The sequence below is a fragment of the Petromyzon marinus genome, chromosome 14 (assembly GCF_048934315.1).
Source record: "Petromyzon marinus isolate PM22_M1 ecotype Great Lakes invasive population chromosome 14, UKy_Petmar_22M1.pri1.0, whole genome shotgun sequence".
NCBI lineage: Eukaryota > Metazoa > Chordata > Hyperoartia > Petromyzontiformes > Petromyzontidae > Petromyzon > Petromyzon marinus.
Window position 1 is genome coordinate 5,783,195 of NC_133680.1, and position 24,544 is coordinate 5,807,738.

A 24,544-nucleotide genomic window follows, 5' to 3' on the forward strand; every position below is an offset into this window, starting at 1 on the left:
CATCGGTGAGCTCCTCCGGCAGGCAAGGCTGCGTTGGCTGGGTCATGTAGCCCGCATGCCCAGCCACCGCATGCCGAAACAGCTTTTGTTCGGCCGGATCGAGGGGACTAAACGGGCGCGGCACGGGCTAGAGAAGAGACGGAGTGATGTGGTACAGGAGGACGTGGGGCTGAGTGGACTTGCCGATGACTGGTACCAGCGGTGTCAAGATCGGCCTCTTTGGAGGAGGCTCGTGAAGGACGCTATTGGGCAGTTGGAGGCAGTCGCCCTCCAACAACAACGGAGGGCGGAGGAGCGACGCTCACAACAACGAGCGGAGCGCCGGGTGGATAAAGCACAGCAGGTTGGCACAGTAGGGGGCACAGGTGGTGCACCAGCCAGTCATCTCAGTCAGTCGACCCGTGGCACCTGGGTCTGCCCCGTGACCTCCTGCCCGCGGGCGTTCGACACTTCACGTGGCCTCAAGGTGCACATGGCCTGGCACAAGCGTCGTGGTGACGTCACTGCCACTTAGTGGCGAATGGCGGTTGTTGTTGTTGTTATATTATCTATAAACAGAAACTGGTCGTAAAAATGTATTTATTGTTCAAATGAGCATTTATGCAGTGCTCATCTCTCCGGTGATAGGGGCGAGTCTATCCATAGGACAACCACTGTTGACTTTCCCACAAATCAGTACCTATTTTATCAACCCCCGAGGGATGATGGGCTGAGTTGACACCCAACTAGGATTCGAATTCCAAAAACCTTCCGATCGCGAGCCGTTCGCTTTATCGCTGGGAAAATTGAATAAAATGTGGATTAATTAAAATGTTACGATCCAATCAAATGCTTATAAGAAAGACGAGTGTGGAAAAAATAAAGCAGTGAACATGCATTCGCAACTGAAAGTCTTACATCAACAACCTCTGATAAATAACACTGAAATTCGCAATTAGCAGCAGACCATATATCCATCGCAAACTTCAGCAAAACGTCACGGATGCCGGCCAAACTTAATCGACCACAACCACACACCAAAAAAAAAACACACGTGTCGTTTTTTTTTTAAATTACGATCTGGGGGGAAGAAGATACACAGCCGAGATGTTTCCTCTAATTTACAATCGGACGCTTTGCCGTTTGCTGATCTCCCCATAAAAAGAACCCCGCCCACCGATGGCCGTTGCATTAAAACGGCCCCCATCGCTGCCGGGGAGATTCACCGGGACAACTAACACCACCACACCAGCCCGTAAGTGGCAGCGAAACATTTATTTCGGTCAACGGGGGCCAATTTGCTGTGACCCCTCCCCACCCCTTCCCCATGGGTCACGGTGATGTGCAGATGCCATTGCCTCCGACACCGTCAATTTGGGGCTTCGTTTAACAAACAAACAACAAAAAAGTCGTACGTTTCAGCATTTTTCCGAATGGGAGGAACATTAAAAAGGTTCGTTTTTTTTTGCCGCTCCTGTTGAGATTGAACAGAATTCTGTTCGGTCGCAATTTCCGTGAGATGATTGGGTCTCTCTCCGCAGCGGAGAAATGAAGTCATGGCATTGACAGTTTAGAACGAGTAATGCATGATGAGATTTGCTCAATTTAGATGCCTTTTGGATAGAACAAAAAAGAATAGCATGTAGCTGATCATGCAGGGACATAACAAGCCAAGACAATTGACAGTATAGAGCTTCTCAATTTGTCAAGGTCAAGGAACATGTCTTTCACTAAGTGCCTCAAGCAGCATATATGTAAGTCCCTCCACGACAATCTAACACACACAAAACCGAGAACCAAAGTCGCCCTCAATGCGACCGATCTCATTGGATCTCAGATGCTAGGCAGGCTTGAGCTTTGATGGCGCTTGGCTGGGCATCCACGTTGCACAGAAACAGGCTGCCATCGGGTTTGCAGTGCTACACGACGAGCAGCAGAGGGTTGTGCAAACAAAACTCATTGCCGTACTGTGCTCGCGTACTCTCGCAAGGCTTTAATTGCCTTCAAACTCCATTGACCAGCGTGCTGAAGTATGTTCAAACAAGCCCCCACGACACGCACGGTGTGGGGGAGGGGACACTCATCTGGCAGTGGATTGACACAAATGACCGTAACATGCGCACACGGTTTGATACGTACGGTGCGAAAGAAGTTTAAGATGCGCAGACATATGTACGATAATGCATTTTAATCGATGAACTGATGTTAACTCCCTCGCCTGGTATGGAGGAGGTTGTGGGTTCGATCCCAACCCTGACGCCTGCTGTATATTTTGAATTTGCGTGTCTCTCTCCCCGTGGTCACGTGGATTTTTCTCCGGTTCCTGCGGCTTTTCCCTCCACATTTAGAATCAACATCACGCGTTTCGAGTATTTGGCTGCTCTAAATTTCCACACGATGAGCCACTTCGTTGAGCTATCATTCGTGGCCAGGTAGCTCCTGAAAAATAGCTGTATTACTCTGTGGGCTTTATCTGGTAAAATATGAAAAAAATCGTTTGTTAGTTAGTAGTCTTGAAAGCACAGTTTAATCCGTGAAAGCACAGAGTACACACGTGGGATTACCAGTCGGAGGCCGTACAGCAGGATGCTGCCCTACTCATCTGTACGGCCTTACCTGGTAAAATAAAAAAAATAGTTTAAAGTTTTAAAGTTTTATCCTCATTCGCAACGCGTTTGGGAGACGATGAACGCTGCTCGACGAACAGATCACGGTAATCCACTCAATATAGACGATCAAAAGACACTCCCATCTGATAAGAAACCAACTGAAGTTTTATTACAGACTTGCAAAGCTTCGTGTATCAAATAAATCATAAAATGCTCTCAAACAGCAAAAATGTTGGAATATATGCGGACGGTGAATTTTGTGTTGCCATATTTCAAACAATTTTTTTTGCAACAATCATTTCACTACCATTTTAGGGAGAAAAAAACAACATTGGAATATTACAAATTAAAACCTACTTACATACAATTATACCAGAAACATACCATTTACCTCACATTAAATGCATCGTAAAATATTCCCTGCAGAGGGTTAACAAAGCAAAACAAGGACAACGGTTGTTCCCCTATTGTAGCGGCAAATTTAATCGTAGAAAAAGTAACAAAATTAAACTTGCACATCACAGAGGCCGAGCCTAGGACTCGATGTTAATGAGAATAAGAATGTGTCTACAACAAAGGCGCAACAACAGTAAAAAACCAACTACCTTTGTGGGACATATCCTTGACAATGCTGAAGGAAATGCATTCCCAGCCACGCACCCCCCCCCCTCCAAAATAAATCATGCAACATTTGGTATTTCATCTTGGATGACAACAGATGACTTCATACAGGGGATGATAACACGCTGCTCTCACTCGAGCAACAGAGAAGACACAGATCTGTCGCCTACGGTTGGTGGTCCGTGTGCGTCGGTGTGCGCGCGTGAACACCCAGAGTAACCCGCGAGACTTACAAGACAAAAGACCCCCCCCCCCGTGTAGCCTTAACAGACTGTTGGGGCAATTGCTGTTAGCGAGCAGCACCTGTGAAGGCCGACACGGCACACGAGGGGGTGGGTGGCCAGCACCACGCCCGGTCGCTTTTGTCTCCCCAGTGGCGATGTTTACTACACACCGCACCGGGTACTCATTTGAGGCTGAGTCGACCTAGGGGAAGCCCAGGACCGATTCAGACAATCGTCACCGGTGTTGGCCATGAGCGGGATTCGAACTCGAGTGGCTGGGTTCGTAGCGCAGAGTAGCGCTAACCGCTACACCGCCGCTCCCCAAGACACACACACACACGCCAATGTTCCATTCGCTGTACAAAAGTTAAATTGTTTCTAAATCTAATTGGCATACAATACCGTAAAATGACCATGGTAAATATACCGGTTACTGTTTTTGTACATGCTCCCCCTCCGAACGGAAGTACGGGTTTTTTTTAATGCACGCGTGATTGTCTATCGTTCTACGAAATTACATTTACGATGACTCATTCCACATTTGCGTTGTGTAAGCGAGATTTAACTGAGTTTGCACATTTTACCAGAGGTGTAATGATTCACTTCCGATTCAGGTTCGTAATTTGATCACGGTTTGCACACTCAGAGGCACACACACACATAATAATAATAAAAAACGGGGGATATTTCATCGGAAGACAAATCTCACGATAAGCGGTCGAGGGAAGGACTGTGATGTGAATCGGCCGTCATGATTAGTGAATTATTACACAACGGACAAAACCTAGGACTGTAGATAAAATATTTCCCAGGATACCTATCTCCAAAAGAGGACGAAAATATTCGAATAAAGAATCAATTATTGGTTTTACAATGTGGTGAACATGTGGGCGCTTGTGGCTGCCTGAGTGCCATGAAGCCATTACATGCAGCGTATAAACATTTGAAAACATCACAAGCGTGATCGAATGCGTGTATCACGAGCCAAAGAATCAACATCAATCCATGAATTGATGAATCATTACACCTCTAACATTTATACAACTACAGCAAATCTGTTACTGCCAACAACTTCCTGGGTACCCATTAAAGAAACCTGAAGTGGCTTGCCCTAGACGGTGAACATGCAAGAATTTATAACTTAACGATTTACTTCAAGAGAAAAAAAGATATATAATTGCGTAAATAAATCTGGGAAACCTGAACCAAGTTTCGTGTGCATCAAGCTTGGTCATTCTGGCGGTGATGGGTAACATCTAAAAAACTTTCTTATTAAATAAAAACCATAGTCCCGTGTTTCATACCTAGCCGTGGTTTATAATAACAGTGGAAAAAGCTCCTGTTGATAGATATGCCTCTTTACATGCACGGCATCGTTTCAATTAAAAATAACTGCACTTAGCATTGTATCAACTAATGGGCGTCTATTTCAGCAGGAAACTGCCACGACAGGATTAACGTGCATTCGTTTAAATCCCTATTTAAAGCAACAACGTGAGCTCCAGAGAACGACTGAGATCAGGTCCCACATTTAGAACGGTATGGTCCAGACTACGCCATCAAGTCTATTCCCTGGCCCAACCTGCCCTCACCCCACGGCATTTTAAATTCACTGCGTAGGACCCAACATTAATCCCAAAGCTGCCAGCGGTGTAACGGTCAGCACACTGGATTGCAACCCAGAGGTCGCCGGTTCGATCTCACTGGCTCAGCATACGAAACAACGGACAAGTTTCTTAAATTCCTCCCCTATTTTCCAAGTTGTCCTGCCAGAATGAACGATTAGCCAGAAATAACCCTCCGGAGGGGCTCTATAGAAGTCCCTGAAGTGGAGTCCCTTCAATCAGGCAGTGGCGTGAGTAAGACATTGCAGGGCTGCCTCTTTACCTTTCACATAGGATCCGGCATGAATTTAAAAAAAAAGTTCGATTTAAAGCTTTCGTGACTGCAGGGATTCATCTTCTTGGTTCTTTCGGTAAAGTCACGTAGAATGGAAACAAAGTAATAAAAAATACTTCCATTCTACGTGACTTTACCGAAAGAACCAAGAAGTTAAAAAAAAACTTGCTTTTTAAATTCTCGAAGGTCATTTACATCCATTATATAATCATGAATGTATAATAACAATAATTATTTGTTATTATTTGCATTGTTATATTTACACACACGGGAAGGAAACTATGTAGTATGTATGGCATTGATAACGCGGGTGGCCTGCGCAGAACTTCTTTGTTGAGGGCGTGTATTGCTAAGCTGGAAGGTTATGTGTAGGGAGGGAAAAATCAATCAACAGTGAATTACAGAAGCAACGCCACCTAATTTTGTGTACATAAGCACACAATGAATGGCTTTCAGTTGAACAACCTTTGAAATGCTTAGCTTTCACCATGAGAATAAGATACCACACTGCCCCCACATGTCATCAAAACATCAACACAAAGAGTATCGAATGCAGTAGCTCTTCACTGTATGTATATGTATACATGTAAAATATCTTGAATGGTGTCTGCTATTTTGAGAGGTGCTGCAAGCCTTAAAAGCTTCTATCGATTCATGTTAGTCCAGCTTCACGTACTTAACTATATTAAATGTTTACCTTACGTAGAACATTGCTTCCACACGGATGAATATTTAAAGCGAACATTAACTTTTTTTACGCAGGCACCCACCGCACTCTGTTAGTTTTTGTTGTTGTTGTTGTTGCTGCTACAAATAAAGATACATTGCATAAACAATAACAATAACTCAAGTACGCTATGATTGCGGTGACTTTTAAAGTAACGGATGACGTTCGCATGTTACGCGTTCAAGAAAGATCTCTGCAGTGCAACAACTCTGTTTCTTGTTGGAATATTCCTAAACGTGTCACCACCGCTTGGCGCCCAAATATATGGAACCATCTCTCGCTCTCCCTCTCTCTCTCTGCAAAGTGACGGGCGACAGATGAACAACGCCAGCGCACTCGACGCGCTTGCACACATCTCAACCCACGCGACCACTGCATTGACGCCGGCACCAAATTGCAAAGGACATCAATGCGATTGCCAACAATAAACCATTACGAAAACGTTCATGCATGCACATGCGGACGTGCACACGTGCGGACACATGCAGAACACAACATCAAGGGTCAGGAAGGGCCCGAATGAAAACTAATTTAATAAGGACGCCTTGCCCGCTATAACCTATTGACTTATTGCCTCGAGAGATGTGACATGTTGGCCGAAGAGTGTTGCTGGCTTTGCGGCACAGAAGTGACCTCGCATGTGTTTAGACTGCACTCGTAATATTTCGAGGGTAGCAGGAAATGTGGCCTGGAGGCAGTCAGCGGTGAACACACTGCTGAACTCACACTCGCTCACTGACTTTCAGCTGTTACAACGCGAACATTGCACAATTTTTGGTGGCAGCGTCTCCAATATCCGTGCCTTAATTGACGTCAGCAACAACAACAAAAAAGCAGACGAAAAATCACAAACGCTGCACGGCTGAAATATTTTTCCAACACAGTACGATGTCGCATATCCACCCCCGACCCAATGAACCGCGCAAAACCCAGCACTCCATTTGTGCACGGTGGTGTAGTGGTCATATTCTGCCAATGTTCACAAAATCCGACCTTTTCGCACAAAAGTCACGTGCTCTTAATCTCGTGTGCGTTCGCTTGTTTCCAAAGCACAGTCGAGTGTTTCCCAATGGTTAGCGCAGCTTGCGCTTTAATCCTGTCCAGTAACCCGTTCTGGCATGGTGGTGCAACTCTCATTTGACAAAGATGGTCACAAACCTGACCTTATCGCGTTCCCACCAATATCTCAGTCCTCAGCGAAGATGGATAATCCCGACGTTGTACCGTATCTGCCACGCTGCTTCTGCCGCAGTGAAGTGACCACTTTCAAAATATTGAATGGCTTTTGGTTGCTGCCAAAGTGTGGGACTCTGAATGAGTCAAACCAGCTCTACATTCCACCAAAGGTTTTATATAATTCCATTTGTAAGCAAATTCACATCATCCGTTTTAACATCCTTAATTCTTCCTTCAGCCACAACAAAGCCACCTACGACAAGGCATCGAATCAGTCCCATTTCTTTGCAGCTTCTCATCTTTATCCTCTACCCCAATTTGCCAAGTTGTGATTTCAAGGTGATCGAAACGAGCCTAATGAACTGCACTGCAACCGTCTTGCCTTCGAGTCAATAACGGAGAACTACGGTGGAGCAAAAACGTTGAAACCTGGGGGGTGGGGGTGTGCAGAGGGGGGGGGGGGGGAGAGATGCGGGGGGCGGGGGGGGTCACAACAGACAGAGCCTGAGGCCCAGGCAGCCCTGGTGGGTTTCAGCCAACGGGGGATTACCGAAATGGCCTTTACCGCTTGTTTGTTTACGCGAGGAAAGTCTCACTGAGTCTCATGACTGCTTTGCAGGAGGGGCCCTGCCAAAGTTTTCGAAGCATGGGTGGAGGGGGGGGGGCCCAGGGCTGCGACCTTTATTCCAATCGAGTATATATCGCGAATAACGTCACGGGATCTACAGCGGGCGCGTATGGAATCACGGTTAATACACCGCGCCGCAGCATTAGTCACGGTTAATACACCGCGCCGCAGCATTAACCAGGGTGGTCAGCCAGATTCGAACCGCGAACCTCTGCTACGAGCGGCGAGCGTGCCCGCCCCCGGGGGCCCGCGTCACCGCCGCGCTTGCGCCGGGAATTTCACCGTAGTCAACAAGGCCGCTGTTACCATAGTTACAGTATCTCTGTGCTGCATTCACACGACCTTAAATCGTCGGTGTATAGCGACAACACCAACAGCACACGTGGGTGTGGGGGTGTGTGGGGGGGGGTCGGCCTGACTGGCGGAACTTTTTCTGCCGTGAGCTTTTGACGTCCGCGCGAAGCGATTTATTAAAACTGATCGGCGAGTTGATGAGTCAATGCCGCAAGCGAAAAAAAAGAAAAGCCATGCTCAGAAATGCTCAAGCGATTAGGGATTTATTTGTCTACGTCGGCATGGCCAAGCAGGAGCGGGTGATTGCCGCTTGTCGCGAAGGTTCGCGGTTCGTGACCGGCAGCCGCCACCCCCCTCCCTGGTTAATGCCGCGAGCGAATTAACCACGATGGCCACGCGCGTTGCCCTTCACAGAACGGCGTTAAAGATCCCGCGAGGCGGTTCAAAAACAACTGCGGCCACCGCCGCCGCCGCCGCCGCTGTCACGAAGGTCCAAGTTTTGACGTCGGCTCGCAAATTCCTTCCGTTTCGTAAAACGGCATCGCGACATCGCCCCCCCCCCCCACCGATTGTGCAGCTACAGAAGGCTGCTTCCAACTGAAATATTGCACCCTCGTGATAGCCGTGCACTGTATGAATGGTTGGGATATCAAATGTACTCATGATTTGAGTTGATTCAGCACACTGGATTTCTGTGAAAAGTTGCGCGAAACTGCCTTTTGGGATGAATGAAGGAACATGCTTTGTACTCTTGTCATGAATGGACTTTCTAAACCCGCAAAATGTATTTACAATGTCAACTTCACAAAAACACCAAACCAAAAGTGGCTCCGTGTAGGATTTTCTAACTCTAGGCTGCTCGCAAATGCCTAGCATCAAACTATCTACACCGCACTTCAAATGTACCAAAAATGTACAAGTCTGCTTTATCCAAACTTAACAAAGACATTAAACATCGGGCGAGATTTGATTTTTATTTCTTTTATCTTTAGAATTGGAACACGTCACCATCACTAGCAAAAAAACGGAATGCTTTTGTTACTGTGACTTACAACTGGTGTTAGCATGCACGACTGCAAGCATCTGCGCAAGAGTGGAAAATCCATCAAAGCAAAACGTTAACCGAGGGACTTTCATTAAATAACAATACCTGACAACATACTAATGCTACAGGTGAAGATTCATAGCAGGCTAAATATCGGTAAGACTAGAACTACAGAGGCAGCTACACGCTACGCACATTAAACTCTAAAACGCATTTTAGGTAAGCAGCGTTTACTTTGTAATTTAACTCGAATGTTATTTAGGTTTCATTTTCAAGCCTGTCTGCTTTCCCCACAGTAAAAAATAATATACTTTCGTTGAAGGACAGTACACAGAAGTACGGTAAACTTCGAGAGAGTGAGAGAGAGAGAGAGAAAAAAATAAAACACTCGCGCGGAGATCCAGGCATTTGGTCAAGAACCAGCTTCCGTCACATCACGCTATTTTACAGACACTTTCATCTACAGGCCGAATGCTATAAATATCCAAAGAGAGAGGGGGTGGGGGTGCCGTGTGAGAGTGGGAGGAGGTGGGGGGGGCACCGGTCATCAGAAGTAGATAGTGTCGCAGGATTTTAGAGCCTGAAGTTTTTGCGGTCAGGACTGCGCAAGGTCACCGTCGTTTTGTGAAACACGTTGAGAGTGGTAGAAGGTCACTTGACTTGTTTGGCTCGTGCGGCCGGTTGGTCGCAGGGCGGACGCGCGAGCAAACCTGGGGGACAGGAAAAACGCAGACAGCTCCATCATCATCATCGTCATCAGGCATGATTAATTCACTGCTGGATGAAGGCCCCCCCCCCCCCACATCTTCCCACCCCAAGCTGTCGACATCTCTCCTGACCCTACGAAGTAATAATCCGCCGAGCACCGACGCGAGTTCATTTCATCAATCCACCTCCCCTAGGTGGACGTCCCCATGGATGTATTCCCGTTCCTTGCTGGCCACTCCGTCATTGTCCTCGGCCATCAACACCCCGGGCGGCAGCGTCGCCTTTTGAAGATGTCGTTGAAAGTGCGTCTGTTCTCTGACCCATGTGTGGTTCCTCTCTCTCAATCTCTCTCCGTGTCCCAAAGCAATCACAAGCATGCACCTCTCTACGCTTTAATGTGCACTTGTCGGTATTTATTCCAATTTCTGTTGTTCATCACCGCGTTTCATGCGTCTGCCAAGCAGCTTGTTGGACAATAATCGGCCACTGCGTCAAGGGGCCTTTGGCAGCGTGCGCTTAATTTTGAATTTGAACTGCAAAGCAAGAGAGAGCGACGTGTTAACCCAGTTTCTTTGGAGACATCGTAAAATTGACGAAACAGTGTAGCCCGTTTCCACTCGCCCCCACTCTCCTGTTTATAAAACGTCCCCTCAAGAGTAACCGCCGATGTTGAACACTCTCGGCACGACGTTACGAGAGATACATTTTATACTCTTTGACTTTACCGAAAGAACCAAAGAGCATGGATTCCTGCAGACACGAAAGCTTCAAATCAAGATAAATACATGTTACATTGCTGGTTATGCCGTAGCGACCAGTTAAAGCGGTGGGACGCGTAGAGGGAGAAGCGTGCCCCTGTTTGGAGAATGCAAATATTAGTGTTGTGCTAACACTGGAGACTATTTTTGGTAGTAGGCGCACCTGTTGCCATGGTGCCAAGTACGGGACTTATCCCCAAATAGGCAGGGAGGGGTATTACGTGGTTAACAGCAAAATCCACAATTTACCTGGGGCTTATCTCCTTACTCTCCCGACAAACCTGGGATTCTATAAAACTATCAAAAATATTTATTTTACCAGGTAAGGCTCACCGAGCTGTACAGCTCTTTTTCAGAAGCGACCTGGCCACAAATGATAACTCAACGAAGTGCCTTGTCACGTGTACATTTAAAGCAGCCAAATAATTTATAACGCATATTGATTGTAAATATGGAGAGGAAAAACTGGAGGATCCGGAGAAAAATCCACACGACCACGAGGAGAGAAAACCCAAACTCCAAATGTACACATGTCAGGGTCGGGATCGAACCCACAACCTTATGTATACCACGTGAGGTAGTGAACATCTCACTACCGCTAACCATCCACGAAACACATGCACACTCACACTAACACATGTACGAGCATGTGCACAAGTACGTACAAAGACAAACATACCCCGTATAGCCTTGACAGACTTTTGTGGCAAGTGCTGTTCGCGAGCACCTATTAAGGCCGGCACGAGGGGGTGGGCGGCCAACGCAACGACCGGACGTCTTTCTGTCCCCGAGTGGCAATGTGTACACGCTGCACCAGGTACTCATTTGAGGCTGAGTCGACCTCGGGGAGGTCCAAGACCGGTTCAGATATTCATCACTGGTGTTGACCACGAGGAATTGAACTCGGGTCACCGAGTTCTTGGCACAGCATGCTAACCACTTAGCTACCTCTCCCCAGGTGTGTACATATTCAGGTACACACACGTGCACATCTACACGCACCCACACAAAATCTCACACATGAACTGACTGATGAATTGTCATGATTCATGGTCGTAATCCAAATCGAGGTTTATTTATAGAATTGATTGTCTCATCCGTCTCATATTTGTCCGTCTCGTATATTCTAATAGGCTGAATGTGACATTACCATACAATTTGCACATAGAATTCATGATCGATTCTTCCAATGGAAATTGAATGAATGCATGAGCACAGGAATCAGTTTTACACAACGAATTAATAAATGGTCAAGTGCCTAAAACACACGATCACAAAAACACAAACAAAGGTCCCCCATATTGCCTTCAGCAGACTGTTGGGGCAAGCGCTGTTCGCGTGCACCTATTGAGGCCGGCACCACGCCCGGCCGCCTGGTCTCCCGAGCGCTGATGTTTTTTTCACTGAAGGTCGAGTCGACCTAGGGGAGGCCCTATGACCGGTTCAAATATTCGCCGCTTTTATTCAACGTGGGTGGCCAGATTCGTAGCGCATTCCCGCCAACATTTGAACTCCGGATGGACAATCTCCGCTGCAGCTGAACAGCGACAGGGGCACAGCTACTGTGGGGGGGTCATGGGTGTTCGGATCCCACCAACATGTTTAGATATGGCTAAGTGACACCCACAACAAGTTGTGGGCCCTGGTTAGCACACATATACAGGGTCAACACAACACACAGCCACACAGTAAACACACACACACATTCACAGTGCAAGCACATACATGGACGGTCAGCACACACACACACACACACGCGTGGTCAACACATACACAGCACATACACAAAGTCAGCACACACACACGCGGTCAGCACACACACACACACGCGTGGTCAACACATACACAGCACATACACAAAGTCAGCACACACACACACATACACACAGGGTCAGCACACACACACAGGGTCAGCACACACACACACACACAGGGTCAGCACACACACAGGGTCAGCACACACACACACACAGGGTCAGCACACACACACACAGGGCAGCACACACACACACACAGGGTCAGCACACACACACACAGGGTCAGCACACACACACACAGGGTCACCACACACACACACACAGGGTCAGCACACACACACACACACAGGATCAGCACACACACACACACAGGGTCAGCACACACACACACACAGGGTCAGCACACACACACACACAGGGTCAGCACACACACACACACAGGGTCAGCACACACACACACACAGGGTCAGCACACACACACACACACAGTGTCAGCACACACACACACAGGGTCACCACACACACACACAGGGTCGGCACACACACACACACAGGGTCGGCACACACACACACACAGGGTCAGCACACACACACACAGGGTCACCACACACGCACGGCAGTGTCGGTGGTACCCACCGGGGTGCGGGGGGGTGGTGTGTGTGGAGGCGGGCGCTCGCGGCTCTAGAAGAGGCCGCAGTCCTTGAGGTTGTTCTTGATGATGACGTCGGTGACGGCGTCGAAGACGAACTGCACGTTCTTGGTGTCGGTGGCGCAGGTGAAGTGTGAGTAGATCTCCTTGGTGTCCTTGCGCTTGTTGAGGTCCTCGAAGCGGTTCTGGATGTAGGACGAGGCCGCCTCGTACGTGCTGGGGCCTGATGGGGTCACAGCGGCCAGAGGATGGCAGGCGGCGTCAAGGCTGGATGAAATAATATTTTTTTAATCAGAATCTTTGTTTGTCCTGGAATAATCCGATGAGCTACGAAGCTCTTTTTTCACCGATGTCAAGTAGGGGCAGGTCAGCAAGATACATCAACAAACAATGGAAACAACGATACGAGTGAAATTAGAGAAAAGGTAAAGCAGGTCGCTAACATCAATAAATATAGGATGGGAATCGGACAAGGAGACACACTTGTGCTAAGGGGCCGTTCATAAATGACGTCACGCAATTTTGGACGACTTTTGAACCCCCCCCCCCCATCGTCACACGATGTCACAAAAAGTCAGACCCCCCCTCAAATATGACGTCACAAAGCTCTGCCCCCCCCCCCTCCAACATAAATAAAATCGCTTTAAACTATTGTCATTGTAGTGCGTATTTAATGTGGCGCTGCACTCTGATGTTGTAGGAGAAAACATTTATGAAAAAGTCTACTTTATAAAGTAGAACGTGTTGTCTATATTTATTTAAAGTTGCGCATTTTGATGTGACGTCACATTTCTCAACCCCCCCCCCTCGTCACGAATCGTCACAAATGTCTGACCCCCCCCCACCCTAGGTGCGTGACGTCATTTATGGACGGCCCTTAAGATAGTTCACGTTGCCAAGGTGACGCGTTTTTATTCGTATTGGAGACATAAAGGCATGCACGGGAATTGAGAAAGAGGTTTTGGTGTCTCATAGCTCCTGACCACGTAGCCATCACCACGACCCACTGGAAATGAACTCCTGGAAATGATTGTGGAACTTTTTTTAAAAGAACGGCTGCAAAAAAGTTGGGCTCGCGATAAATACGAGCAAAACAAATGTCGCGAACAAATCGCTTGCAGCAAAAATATTTCTGTCAGGGTGTCACAACTGGAGCTATGCATACAGTTACTAGGACAGTTGCTCAATTGCAGTCATGAATAATATATATGTTATAGTATTGTTTTTTTTTACTATAATTCGCATATTATCAAGAATAATTATGATAACTGTAAATGCAATATTTGGCATGCAATCGATTCAGCGCGCCCCTGTGATTTGAACGTCACAATTCGGGGGTTACGATTCGATTCAAGAACCAGTTCGTTGTCATCTTGTTTGTACTGCTCCTATCGTATTTACCATCTTGATTTGTTCTATTCGCCTCAGGGTAACGTTTGCCTACGTGGCACGCAATACATTCTTAGGCTGCTCAATTCAACGCAGGTAGCGTGTTCATTCGAATCAACAAATGTAAAATTCGTGAATTCGTCACGTGGCTAATTCTAAGAAATATAATCGCGGCACCATAAATCATAACAAGCGTGAAGTCACTGGTCCCATCTCCCGGAGTGGCGGTTGAAACAACAGGCAAGTTTCAGAAATCCCCACACCTCCATCCTCCCAGAAGCAGACACTGGTACGGCACAGTTAAGTCGATCGGCAGGCTGGTCGCATGTGGCGGGTAATCCCACCTCTTCCAAGACATTTGGCCAGCATGGAAGAGTAGGTCAAATACCCTATGGAGGGGGCTCTCGAGAGCTCCAAATTAGTGGAGGCCCTACCGCAAGCAGTCTCGCCAACAGGAAATTGCAGGGCGTCGTCCTTATCTCAGCTAACAACTGGAGAGTTCGCCAATGATTTATCTTGTTATTTTTCAAATTAAACCACGCAATCTCACCGAGGTCAACTCTACGCACGACAAGTAAAGGCATCCAAGACGCTAACAAAAAAAAGCCCCACCACATCCATCTGAACGCAATCAAACCATAAGCGCTAAACCAATTTTGTTCGCTCTTTTCACGGCGGTGCCGCATCGTTGTTCACGCCTGCGAGCAGCAATCAAACATGAACAGCCCGGGGGCTTTGCGAGTCGTGAAATCCCCTCGACAATGCATATATCATCACAGAATGTTTGTTGGCCAGTTTTGCCACAAGTATGTGCGGTTAATGCAGACTTGATAACTTGCAATAGGCGAGATGTTAACTACCTTGCCTGGTATACAGGAGGGCGTGGGTTGGATCACAACCCTGGACGCTTGTATATTTGGAGTTTGCGTGTTTTCCCCGTGGTCATGTGGATTTTTTCTTCGCATTTAGAAACATGTGTTAAGGGTATTTGGATGCTGCTATAAATTTCCACGTGATTAGCCACTTAGTTGAGCTATCATTTGTGGCCAGGTCGCTTCTGCAAAAGAGCTTCAAAGCTCAGTGTGTGATACCTGGTAAAACAAAAAAAAATGTCCACTGTATGAACATCTTAACACCTGTTTTTATTGCCAGAAAGGGTGAAAAGCCTAAAAAAAAATCATATCATTGTTTTGAAACCGGCAAAAAGGTTCCATAGATAATAAATCCCCCCCGCTGCACAACATGAGCCCCTTCACAATGCTTTCTTTGTTGAATGCGGCCGCCGCTTGGCTTGGCACAGAATTGAATATATTTTTTTGCTAACAGATTTGCCGATGCGTTCGAACCTGCGTACGACGGCTGCTCTGTGAGCTGCGCACGGTTCCCAACGCCGCCGCCGTCTCTCACACGAGACGAGACAGCAAAGCGAGGCCTCGTGCGTCACCGCGGAATCTTTATCGTGAAGTGTTTTCGCAATGGATGAAATATGGCGGAGAAGTAAAAAAAAACAAAGAATTCGTAATACGCGACCTCTAATATGTTGGGAAGATAAATCTATCCCGTAACGGCCGCTCACGTGTAAAATTGCCCTCGAAATGGTTTGTTAAACATGCCTCTTAATGTTGCACATTGTAAATCATGCTTTTACCACCGCCTCCACAACTTTATGCTGTGATTTTGTCTGCGGAAAATCACGCACCTTTCTATAATACATGCACCGGCAGTGGAGCACACTCTCAAACAACAGTCACCGTTAAAAAGACAGATCGCGGAGACAGAAATGTATAATCGCCGCACGCGTTTCAAAGAATTGACAGCGCCACGGCCTGCATTTGTATTTTCACGCAATTGCCATGAATTTAATTAAAATCCACCCAACAATCAATCGTCCGCAATGCGCGTAGCCGCGCACAGAGGCACGAGGTCCGGCCCTTTCTGTTCAAGTCCGAGCCGGCTCGATTTTCCCACTCCGTGGAGCGGATGTTGAAGCTCGGCCTGCGAGGCGAGCAAGCCGTCAGCTCCCGACGTACCCGTGTACTCGGGGAAGCACGAGGTGATGGGGCAGAGGGCAATCTTTTCCTCGAAGATGTCCTTCTTGTTGAGGAAGAGGATAATGGACGTCTCTGTGAACCACTTGTTGTTGCATATGCTGTCGAAGAGTTTCATGCTCTCCTGCATGCGGTTCTGCGGGAGAGAAAAGCAACCGGTATTTGTTTACAGGCGATCCAGTGAAGGGCTGGCGGGAACATTCGGGGAAAAAAAGCGACCCCAACTAGGAGGACTGACAAGGTGATGTGTGTGGTGTGATCAAAGCCAAGCGCAGGTTTAACCACCGTAGGCTTTCGCGACCAATATCATCCACAATACAGTTTTTTTTTTGTGTTAGATCGCGTAAATGTATAAAAGTGTCGTTAAACCCGCCACTACCCAACACAGCCAACTAGTAAGGGTTTGTCACGTAAACAGAACGTGGCCAATTCGTCACTAGTACAGCACTAACCGGTGTGTTGGAGAGCCAAGCCACAACATTCACAATCTGAGTACGACGTTTCCCCAGTAATTATAACTAGCTTCATCAGACAACAGCCAGAAATATTTAGCTACCAGGCACAAAGATTGCTAGAGGTGCAACGACGTGCATATATATGTGTGCGCCAATTAATGTTGGTCCGTACGCTCACAACATATACGAATTGAATCACGTGTGCGTAAGAATGAATGTTTTTCGACTCATATGTTTCTCAGCGATGGGTTGACATAAACCCCTGCTATCACAACAGGCACTGTCATTCACTGCCCCGCAACGTTACAAAAGAGAATTTGGTTGTTGCACTGAATCGTGACCCTGAATAGAGACACTTCGTCGGGCTGCCAGGAAGGTGAATCTTATACCTCCAGTGCTCCTGCTGTTGTACTCGCCAAGCCGGACTGTGACAACTGCCACAAAGGCACCCGCGACTGTCCGTCAGCAGAGCCTCATTCGTGCAACACGGTGGCTCTTGTGGGAACCTCAGTGAGCCGGGCTCAATGGGGGGGGGGGGGGGGCGGGCAAACTCACCCACAGTCCCTCGGCGACTTTTACGAACGGTCACGATTCAGGGTCGCGATTTGATTCAAGAAGCGATCGGTGCACAGACGCTGCGGTGAATGCGTTGCGTGGACTTTCCGCGTTAAGCTGCGCGTTGAGCGTTTTTTTTCCCAGCCCCCCCCTCCGCCCACCCACCACCTCCTTAAGTCTTCCATCTCGCAGCCACGTGGGCATCTTCACCACCTTGAGGCCTTCATCGTCAACGCCTGAGGACGCCCGTAGTAGTGCGTGGCGAAAGCGTGAGAGGAGATACGCTCAATACCCCAGAAAACCACACTTTGATTCCGAGCGTCTGTAAAAAACCAACGTGCTAAATCGTGGTGAACGATAGCGCGCCTCTTGCAGCTGCAAAAACAACGTGGACCAAATGCAATCGCGATGCAATGGGAGCATTGCGAGGTTGGTGGTCGATATCGATATGAATTTAGTGTTTCGGATGAGGGTTTCCGTTTGTCTCCTCTGTTCAATTGCTGAGAGATAATAAACAATTACAGTCAATCCATCTGCATTGAATACGTGGCTAAAGTGAACTGCAGGGTGAAAGGCACGCGGCTAGGGATCCCATAGCTTGTATTGATAAACGCAAGCATTACGCAGACTGTGATTGTGCGCTCTGCCAAATTAAAATAGAAGACGGACCGCAGAGTGACTCCATCGCATTGATTTTCAGGGTCTCAAGTGACGCCAGCGCTTGCAATGTGGCGCTCGCGAGGCAGAAATCACTAACACCAGATACCACAACGCAGATTGTTTGCAGTTGCGGCTTCAGAGTAAATAATAAGCACGTCCCGACCCCCCCCCCCATCACAATTCAGGGCTGCGATCAGATTCAGGACCTGATCGTTTCGCGTCTCGTTTTTAAGCATTTGGTGTTTTACCGTTTCGCATTCGTTCCGTTGAGTTTGTGCCGTTCAGACGGCCCCGTTAGGCTAAATGTAGCATCGTTACATCGCTTGCACAACATTTGCGTTAAACGTAAGGAATCAACTCATGAATCCCCCCCGCCCCGCCTCAGTCTAACCCAGAGTATAAATAGTACAAACCAATGAGCGCGGTTGGCTTTGTATGTTCAACATATATACACACAGATAAACCACGGTCAGTCCATCAACATATACACACACACAGATAAACCACGGTCAGTCCATCAACATACACACACACACAGACAAACCACGGTCAGTCCATAAACATACACACACACAGATAAACCACGGTCAGTCCATCAACATATATACACACAGACAAACCACGGTCAGTCCATCAACATACACACACACACAGACAAACCACGGTCAGTCCATCAACACACACACACAGACAAACCACGGTCAGTCCATCAACATACACACACACACAGACAAACCACGGTCAGTCTATCAACATATACACACACAGACAAACCACGGTCAGTCCATCAACATATACACACACAGACAAACCACGGTCAGTCCATCAACATATACACACACAGACAAACCACGGTCAGTCCATCAACATATACACACACAGACAAACCACGGTCAGTCCATCAACATATACACACACAGACAGACAAACCACGGTCAGTCCATCAACATATACACACACAGACAAACCACGGTCAGTCCATCAACATATACACACACACACAGACAAACCACGGTCAGTCCATCAACATATACACACACAGACAAACCACGGTCAGTCCATCAACATATACACACACACAGACAAACCACGGTCAGTCCATCAACACACACACACACAGACAAACCACGGTCAGTCCATCACATATACACACAGACAAACCACGGTCAGTCCATCAACATACACACACACAGACAAACCACGGTCAGTCCATCGACAGGCTGCATTTGGTGGGGTAAGATGTGGGCACTCCCACCTCCTCCAAGATATCTGAACAGCGTGGAAGAGTAGGCCAAAATGCCCTCTACAGGACATCTCTAGAGGAGGCGTGCTTCTGTCAGCAGCGGTGTGAGCAAGCAATTGCAGTGGCTGCACTTTTACCTTTTCTACATTGCAAAGACAAAGACCACCCGTGTAACCAGTACCAACACTGGAGGAGCAAGTGCTATTAATGAGCACCTTTGAGGGCCGGCACGGCACACGAGGGGGTGGGTGGCCAGCAACACGCGCAGCCACCATTGCCTCCCGAGTGGTAATATTTACACACAGCACCAATTACTTATTTGAGGCTGAGTCGACCTAGGGGAGGCCCAGAACCGGTTCACTGGTGTTGACCGTGAGCGGGAATCGAAGCCGGGTCACCCGAGTTCATAGCGCAATGCGCTCACCGCTGCGCCACCGCTCCCCACACGCACACACGCAACCAAATGTAATTGAATGCACCGTTGAGCCACAACAAGGGTTTAGCGCAGCAGAGCCAGTTAATGTGCAGCTTGGTGAGCAAGAGACTCGCAGCGCTGACATTAAAAACCAAGACCCCAGGAGGAGGCGTTCCGCTGATGCAGGCACCGATGGTGGCCACGTGAACCTCCCTGGGGAAGAGCTGCCCGAGCGTTTGGCACGTAAGAAAAGAAGGTACGAGATCTTGTCGGAGACGGCCACAGCGCCCAATGTTGGTTTTCTTTCTGTACCCTGATGTTGCGTCACGGCACCGGGTGTTGAGGAAATTAGCGTTTGCCCACGCGGGCATGAACTACGGTTGCCACCTCTTGGGTATAAGGAGCCCGGGACATATCATGGGGATAAGAAGAGCGTCTCACAATACAAGAGGAGGGGAGAACTACTTGTGAATAAAATGTCTTTCGTGAGTGACAAAAAACACTAAACTTTTAATGCCACCGCAACTCTTGATTATCACGGTTGGTTACGTACAGTGCGAAAGAAATTCAACATACATACATGCCGGGAAGACTTGATATATTTCCCAGGATCGCAGGCTCTACAAGAGGACTCTTGTGGGGAAACCATGGACAGGTGGCAAACCTTAATATTATAAATCAAATCGCGACTCCTATTTGCGACAATTCGTCGAATCGGCAGGGGAGGGAGGCGAAATTGTTAACCCAAAATGACGAACGAGTGAAGAGTTTTATTTGTCTCCCTCGGGCCCATGCCGCCCTACAGCTGTGTGTCGAGTGGGGGAGCGCAGCATCCAGCTGCCCGGCCCCACCACACCTGTCCTCGCCACACCTGTCCGTGACGTGGGCCTCACCGCTACAGAGACACGGACTGCTACGGGTCACTGGCTGGGCTGGAGGGGACTACGACCCCTTTGCAAGTCAAGCGCAAGTGCAGTCGTCTCGACGCTGTTGCCCCAGCAGGCTGGCTCTGGGTTTTTTGTTTTGTTTTATTAAAATCAAAATGAACCGATTTATTAATTCACTGGAGGCTGGCGATGGGCACCCACCATCTCCTCGTCCTCGGCCAGGACCAGGTCGTAGGCACTCATGGCGACGCAGAAGATGATGGCGGTGACGCCCTCGAAGCAGTGGATCCATTTCTTCCGCTCGGAGCGCTGCCCACCCACGTCAAACATCCTGCGCCGGGGTCGCACACACGCGCACACACACACACGCACACACACACACACGCACACACACACGCACACACACGCGCACGTACACACACGCACACACACACACACACGCAGACACACACACACACACACGCAGACACACACACACGCACACACACACACGCACACACGCACACGCGCACGTACACACACACGCACGTACACACACGCACACACACACACACACGCGGACACACACACACGCACACACACACACGCACACACACACACTTACACACACACACGCGCACACACACACACACACGCGCACACACACACACACACGCGCACACACACACACGCGCACACACACACACACGCGCACACACACACACGCGCGCACACACACGCGCACACACACACACGCGCACACACACACACACGCGCACACACACACACGCGCGCGCACACACACACACGCGCACACACACACACACACGCGCACACACACACACACGCGCACACACACACACAAGCACACGCAGACACATACAAGCACACGCGGATACACACAAGCACACGCGCGAACACGCACACACACGTGCACATTCATGGTCAGGCTCATAAATCTCTCGCAGATCCTTTATCGATCCACACGTGTGCCACCACTATCACGGGATGGGGACCAGTTTTAGGCACGCGCGCGCATGCACAAGTGCGATACCAGCCAACAGACGCTGCTGCTGTTGTCAAGCTTACCGTGCAGGGTTTTTGCGGCGGTGCCGACACTAACACCACCGCCGCTACCAGCACCGGCCCCTACCAGGACCGCTACTGCCAGCAGCCCCGCCACTGCCAGCAGCACTACCGCTGCTAGCACCACCAACGCCAGCACCACCAACGCCAGCACCACTGCTGCCAGCAGCATCAGCCACTACCAGCCGCTACCAGCACCACCGCCGCTCCCAGAACCACCACCAGCAGCAGCAGCAACACTGGCAGCGCCGCGGTGCCCTCGCCGCCCTCACGGGAGCCACCGCGCGTGGGCGCCGCTCACTTGAAGTGGAGGTCCTTGAAGGTGAAGTGCGTCTCCACGATGCCCGTGGTCTTGACGCGCGTGCGCAGCACATCCTGCTGCGTTGGCACGTAGTCGGGTCGTGAGATCCGCTCCAGGTCGTTGAGGTAGCTGCGGGGAGGTGGGGGGGGGGGGCAAGGGGGCGGCAACGTGAGATTCCAACAGAGCGCCAGGGGTGAGCGCTGCCGACACGTGGAATGCATCGTCCGACGATGCCAGTTTCATCCATTCGCTGGCGACGTTTCATGAACTCACACGACGTCGCTCCTCATAGCCCTCAACTGGCCCAGCCCGGCCATACAGAATGAGAATGGTTGTAACGTTCTTACCCGCCAGTACTAGACAGTGGTGAAAAAGAGCTTTACAGCTCATCAGATTCCTCCAGAATGAATAAACATTCTGATTCTGAAAAATGCCGACGCAGAATACAAACGAGGGGGTTCTGTGGGGCCTTGAGCGAAAAGGATGCAACAATTACGGTACATAGGATCCACCGATCGCACCTCCGATTATCACGGTTGGCTACGCACGGTACGAAAGAAGTTCAACATACGCACATGCATTGATATTGATTCTCAAGCGCACGATATGTGCATCGAACCGCGTGCGTGAGAACGTACGCGGTTCGATTAGCGTGCTGTTACTGTATATAATAGGTGCATCTGACCCATGCAGCTGCTGGTGGCCGCTACATTCAACATCAACGTTAAACAGAGTTTAATCGGACCGCGACGACGAATTATGGCAATTCATAAACCCAACGCGAGGGTGCGGTATCTTGAGCTTGTTTGTATAACCATTGCCAGAGCGGGAGAGATGTTGTAACAATATGGCGATTACAAACCACTTCTGAGGCTGGGAACCAGTTCCTGACTGCTTGTGAGAGTCAAATTTAAGCTTGAAAAATAATGCATTATGAACTATTACAGGCTCTGGTCTTACCACAACATCATAGTGAGAGACTGGAAACAGAGCATTAAAATATGGTTGCGTCTCTAATTTAACACAGAGGCTGGTTGTGCCAGTTAGCTTTGACATTATTTTTATGAACTGGACCGCACGCATCATTACCCCTACTTTGGAGAAGACGCCTTTGGTTGGGATGATTTAAAATACTTGAAGCACTTTACAGTTTTAAATGAGAATCTTGCTTCCACTCACCGCCGAAGCTGAGAGAATTACATTTTACCTCCAAGGAAGAGTCAGACTTGCTGAGTCTCATCGCATACCCAAAACCACTATCACGAGCAGCGCTCACAATCCCCTGCCGCACAGAATAATCATTGACCCAAAGTCCACTGAAAGCCTTCCAGGGAGATCAATTGAACAGTCTTTTTTATATTCTTAGCTCTTTCGGTAAAGTCACGTTGAAGGGAAACATTAAAATTATAAAATATATATAAAACAATAAAAAATTTCACGACGTTTCGACCATAACACAAACGGTCGTCATCAGGTGTATGGTCGAAACGTCGTGAGAATTTTTATTGTTTTATATATATTTTAATTTTTTATTGTTTCCCTTCAACGTGACTTTACCGAAAGAGCTAAGAATATGAATTACTGCAGTCACGAAAGCTTTAAAACAAAAGTCTTTTTTTTGTTTTACGCCGTTGTGTTAATGCATCCGAGGCAGATGGGGCAAAGCTTCCATAAATGCCATGACCTCGCCGCATGGAGCATCTGGACAGCGAGTTTCGCGGCCCATTAAGCATACGGCGAGACGCATTTGCGGGAACACCTTTGTGTGCGGTGTCATTAAGTTTGTCCGAGGGAGCGGTGCGCGCATGACCGCAGGTGTCTGTGAGCTCAAGACACACAATGTAATGCCCACCTTATGGTGATCCGCGTGAACACGTGGGGCTACAAAGGGGCAAACACGACCACCTGCTTCTACTCAGCAGCAGCAGCCCTTGTGTGTGTGTGTGAGAGGGTTTGAGCGGGTTCAATTAAACAAACATAAAACAAACTAAATGCGAACAAAAATTTGGGCCAATTTAAAGCTTGCAGATGGCCGGGTTATAAAAATGTCATAAAAACGGTGCGCAATTTACCGCGATGAAGCAATATTCATTTATTTATTTTGAGAGAGAGGCCTTTGCCGACGTCAATGGCGAAGGGCGATATCAAACGCGGGCGAGGTGCAGACGCACACCGTGGCCCAGCTACCAGAGAATGTCTCTCGGTTAGTTCCTGGATTCGAGGATAGACAGGATGCGTGATGTTCACCCTTCCCTCCTACCCCAACCTACCCACGTTGCATAGGATAAGCGGAGTTCTGCTGCGCTGCGATTATGTTAAATCAGTAGCATGCACTGGCAACTGATGACTCAGTACGGAACCTACTGATTGTGCGCTGCTGTATCTTGAGGTTCCCACCATCATCGTAATCGGCATTTTGTGTCCCCTTGTTCAAGAGAGTAATGCAGACTCA

General features: G+C 48.5%; 1 protein-coding gene across 1 annotated transcript in view; it reads right to left on the reverse strand.

The window, feature by feature from the left end:
- Positions 1-2,735: 2,735 nt before the first annotated feature.
- LOC116942386 (guanine nucleotide-binding protein G(i) subunit alpha-1-like) overlaps positions 2,736-24,544 on the reverse strand; it is a 124,528-nt gene continuing 102,719 nt past the window's right edge. Inside the window, exons 6-10 of the mRNA XM_032954229.2 lie at positions 22,093-22,221; positions 20,928-21,057; positions 16,494-16,647; positions 13,062-13,297; positions 2,736-9,912 (exon numbers count right to left, since the gene is read on the reverse strand). Coding sequence (XP_032810120.1) covers positions 13,107-13,297; positions 16,494-16,647; positions 20,928-21,057; positions 22,093-22,221 — 604 coding nt within the window. The 3' untranslated portion in view covers positions 2,736-9,912; positions 13,062-13,106. The remainder of the gene's footprint in view (positions 9,913-13,061; positions 13,298-16,493; positions 16,648-20,927; positions 21,058-22,092; positions 22,222-24,544) is intronic.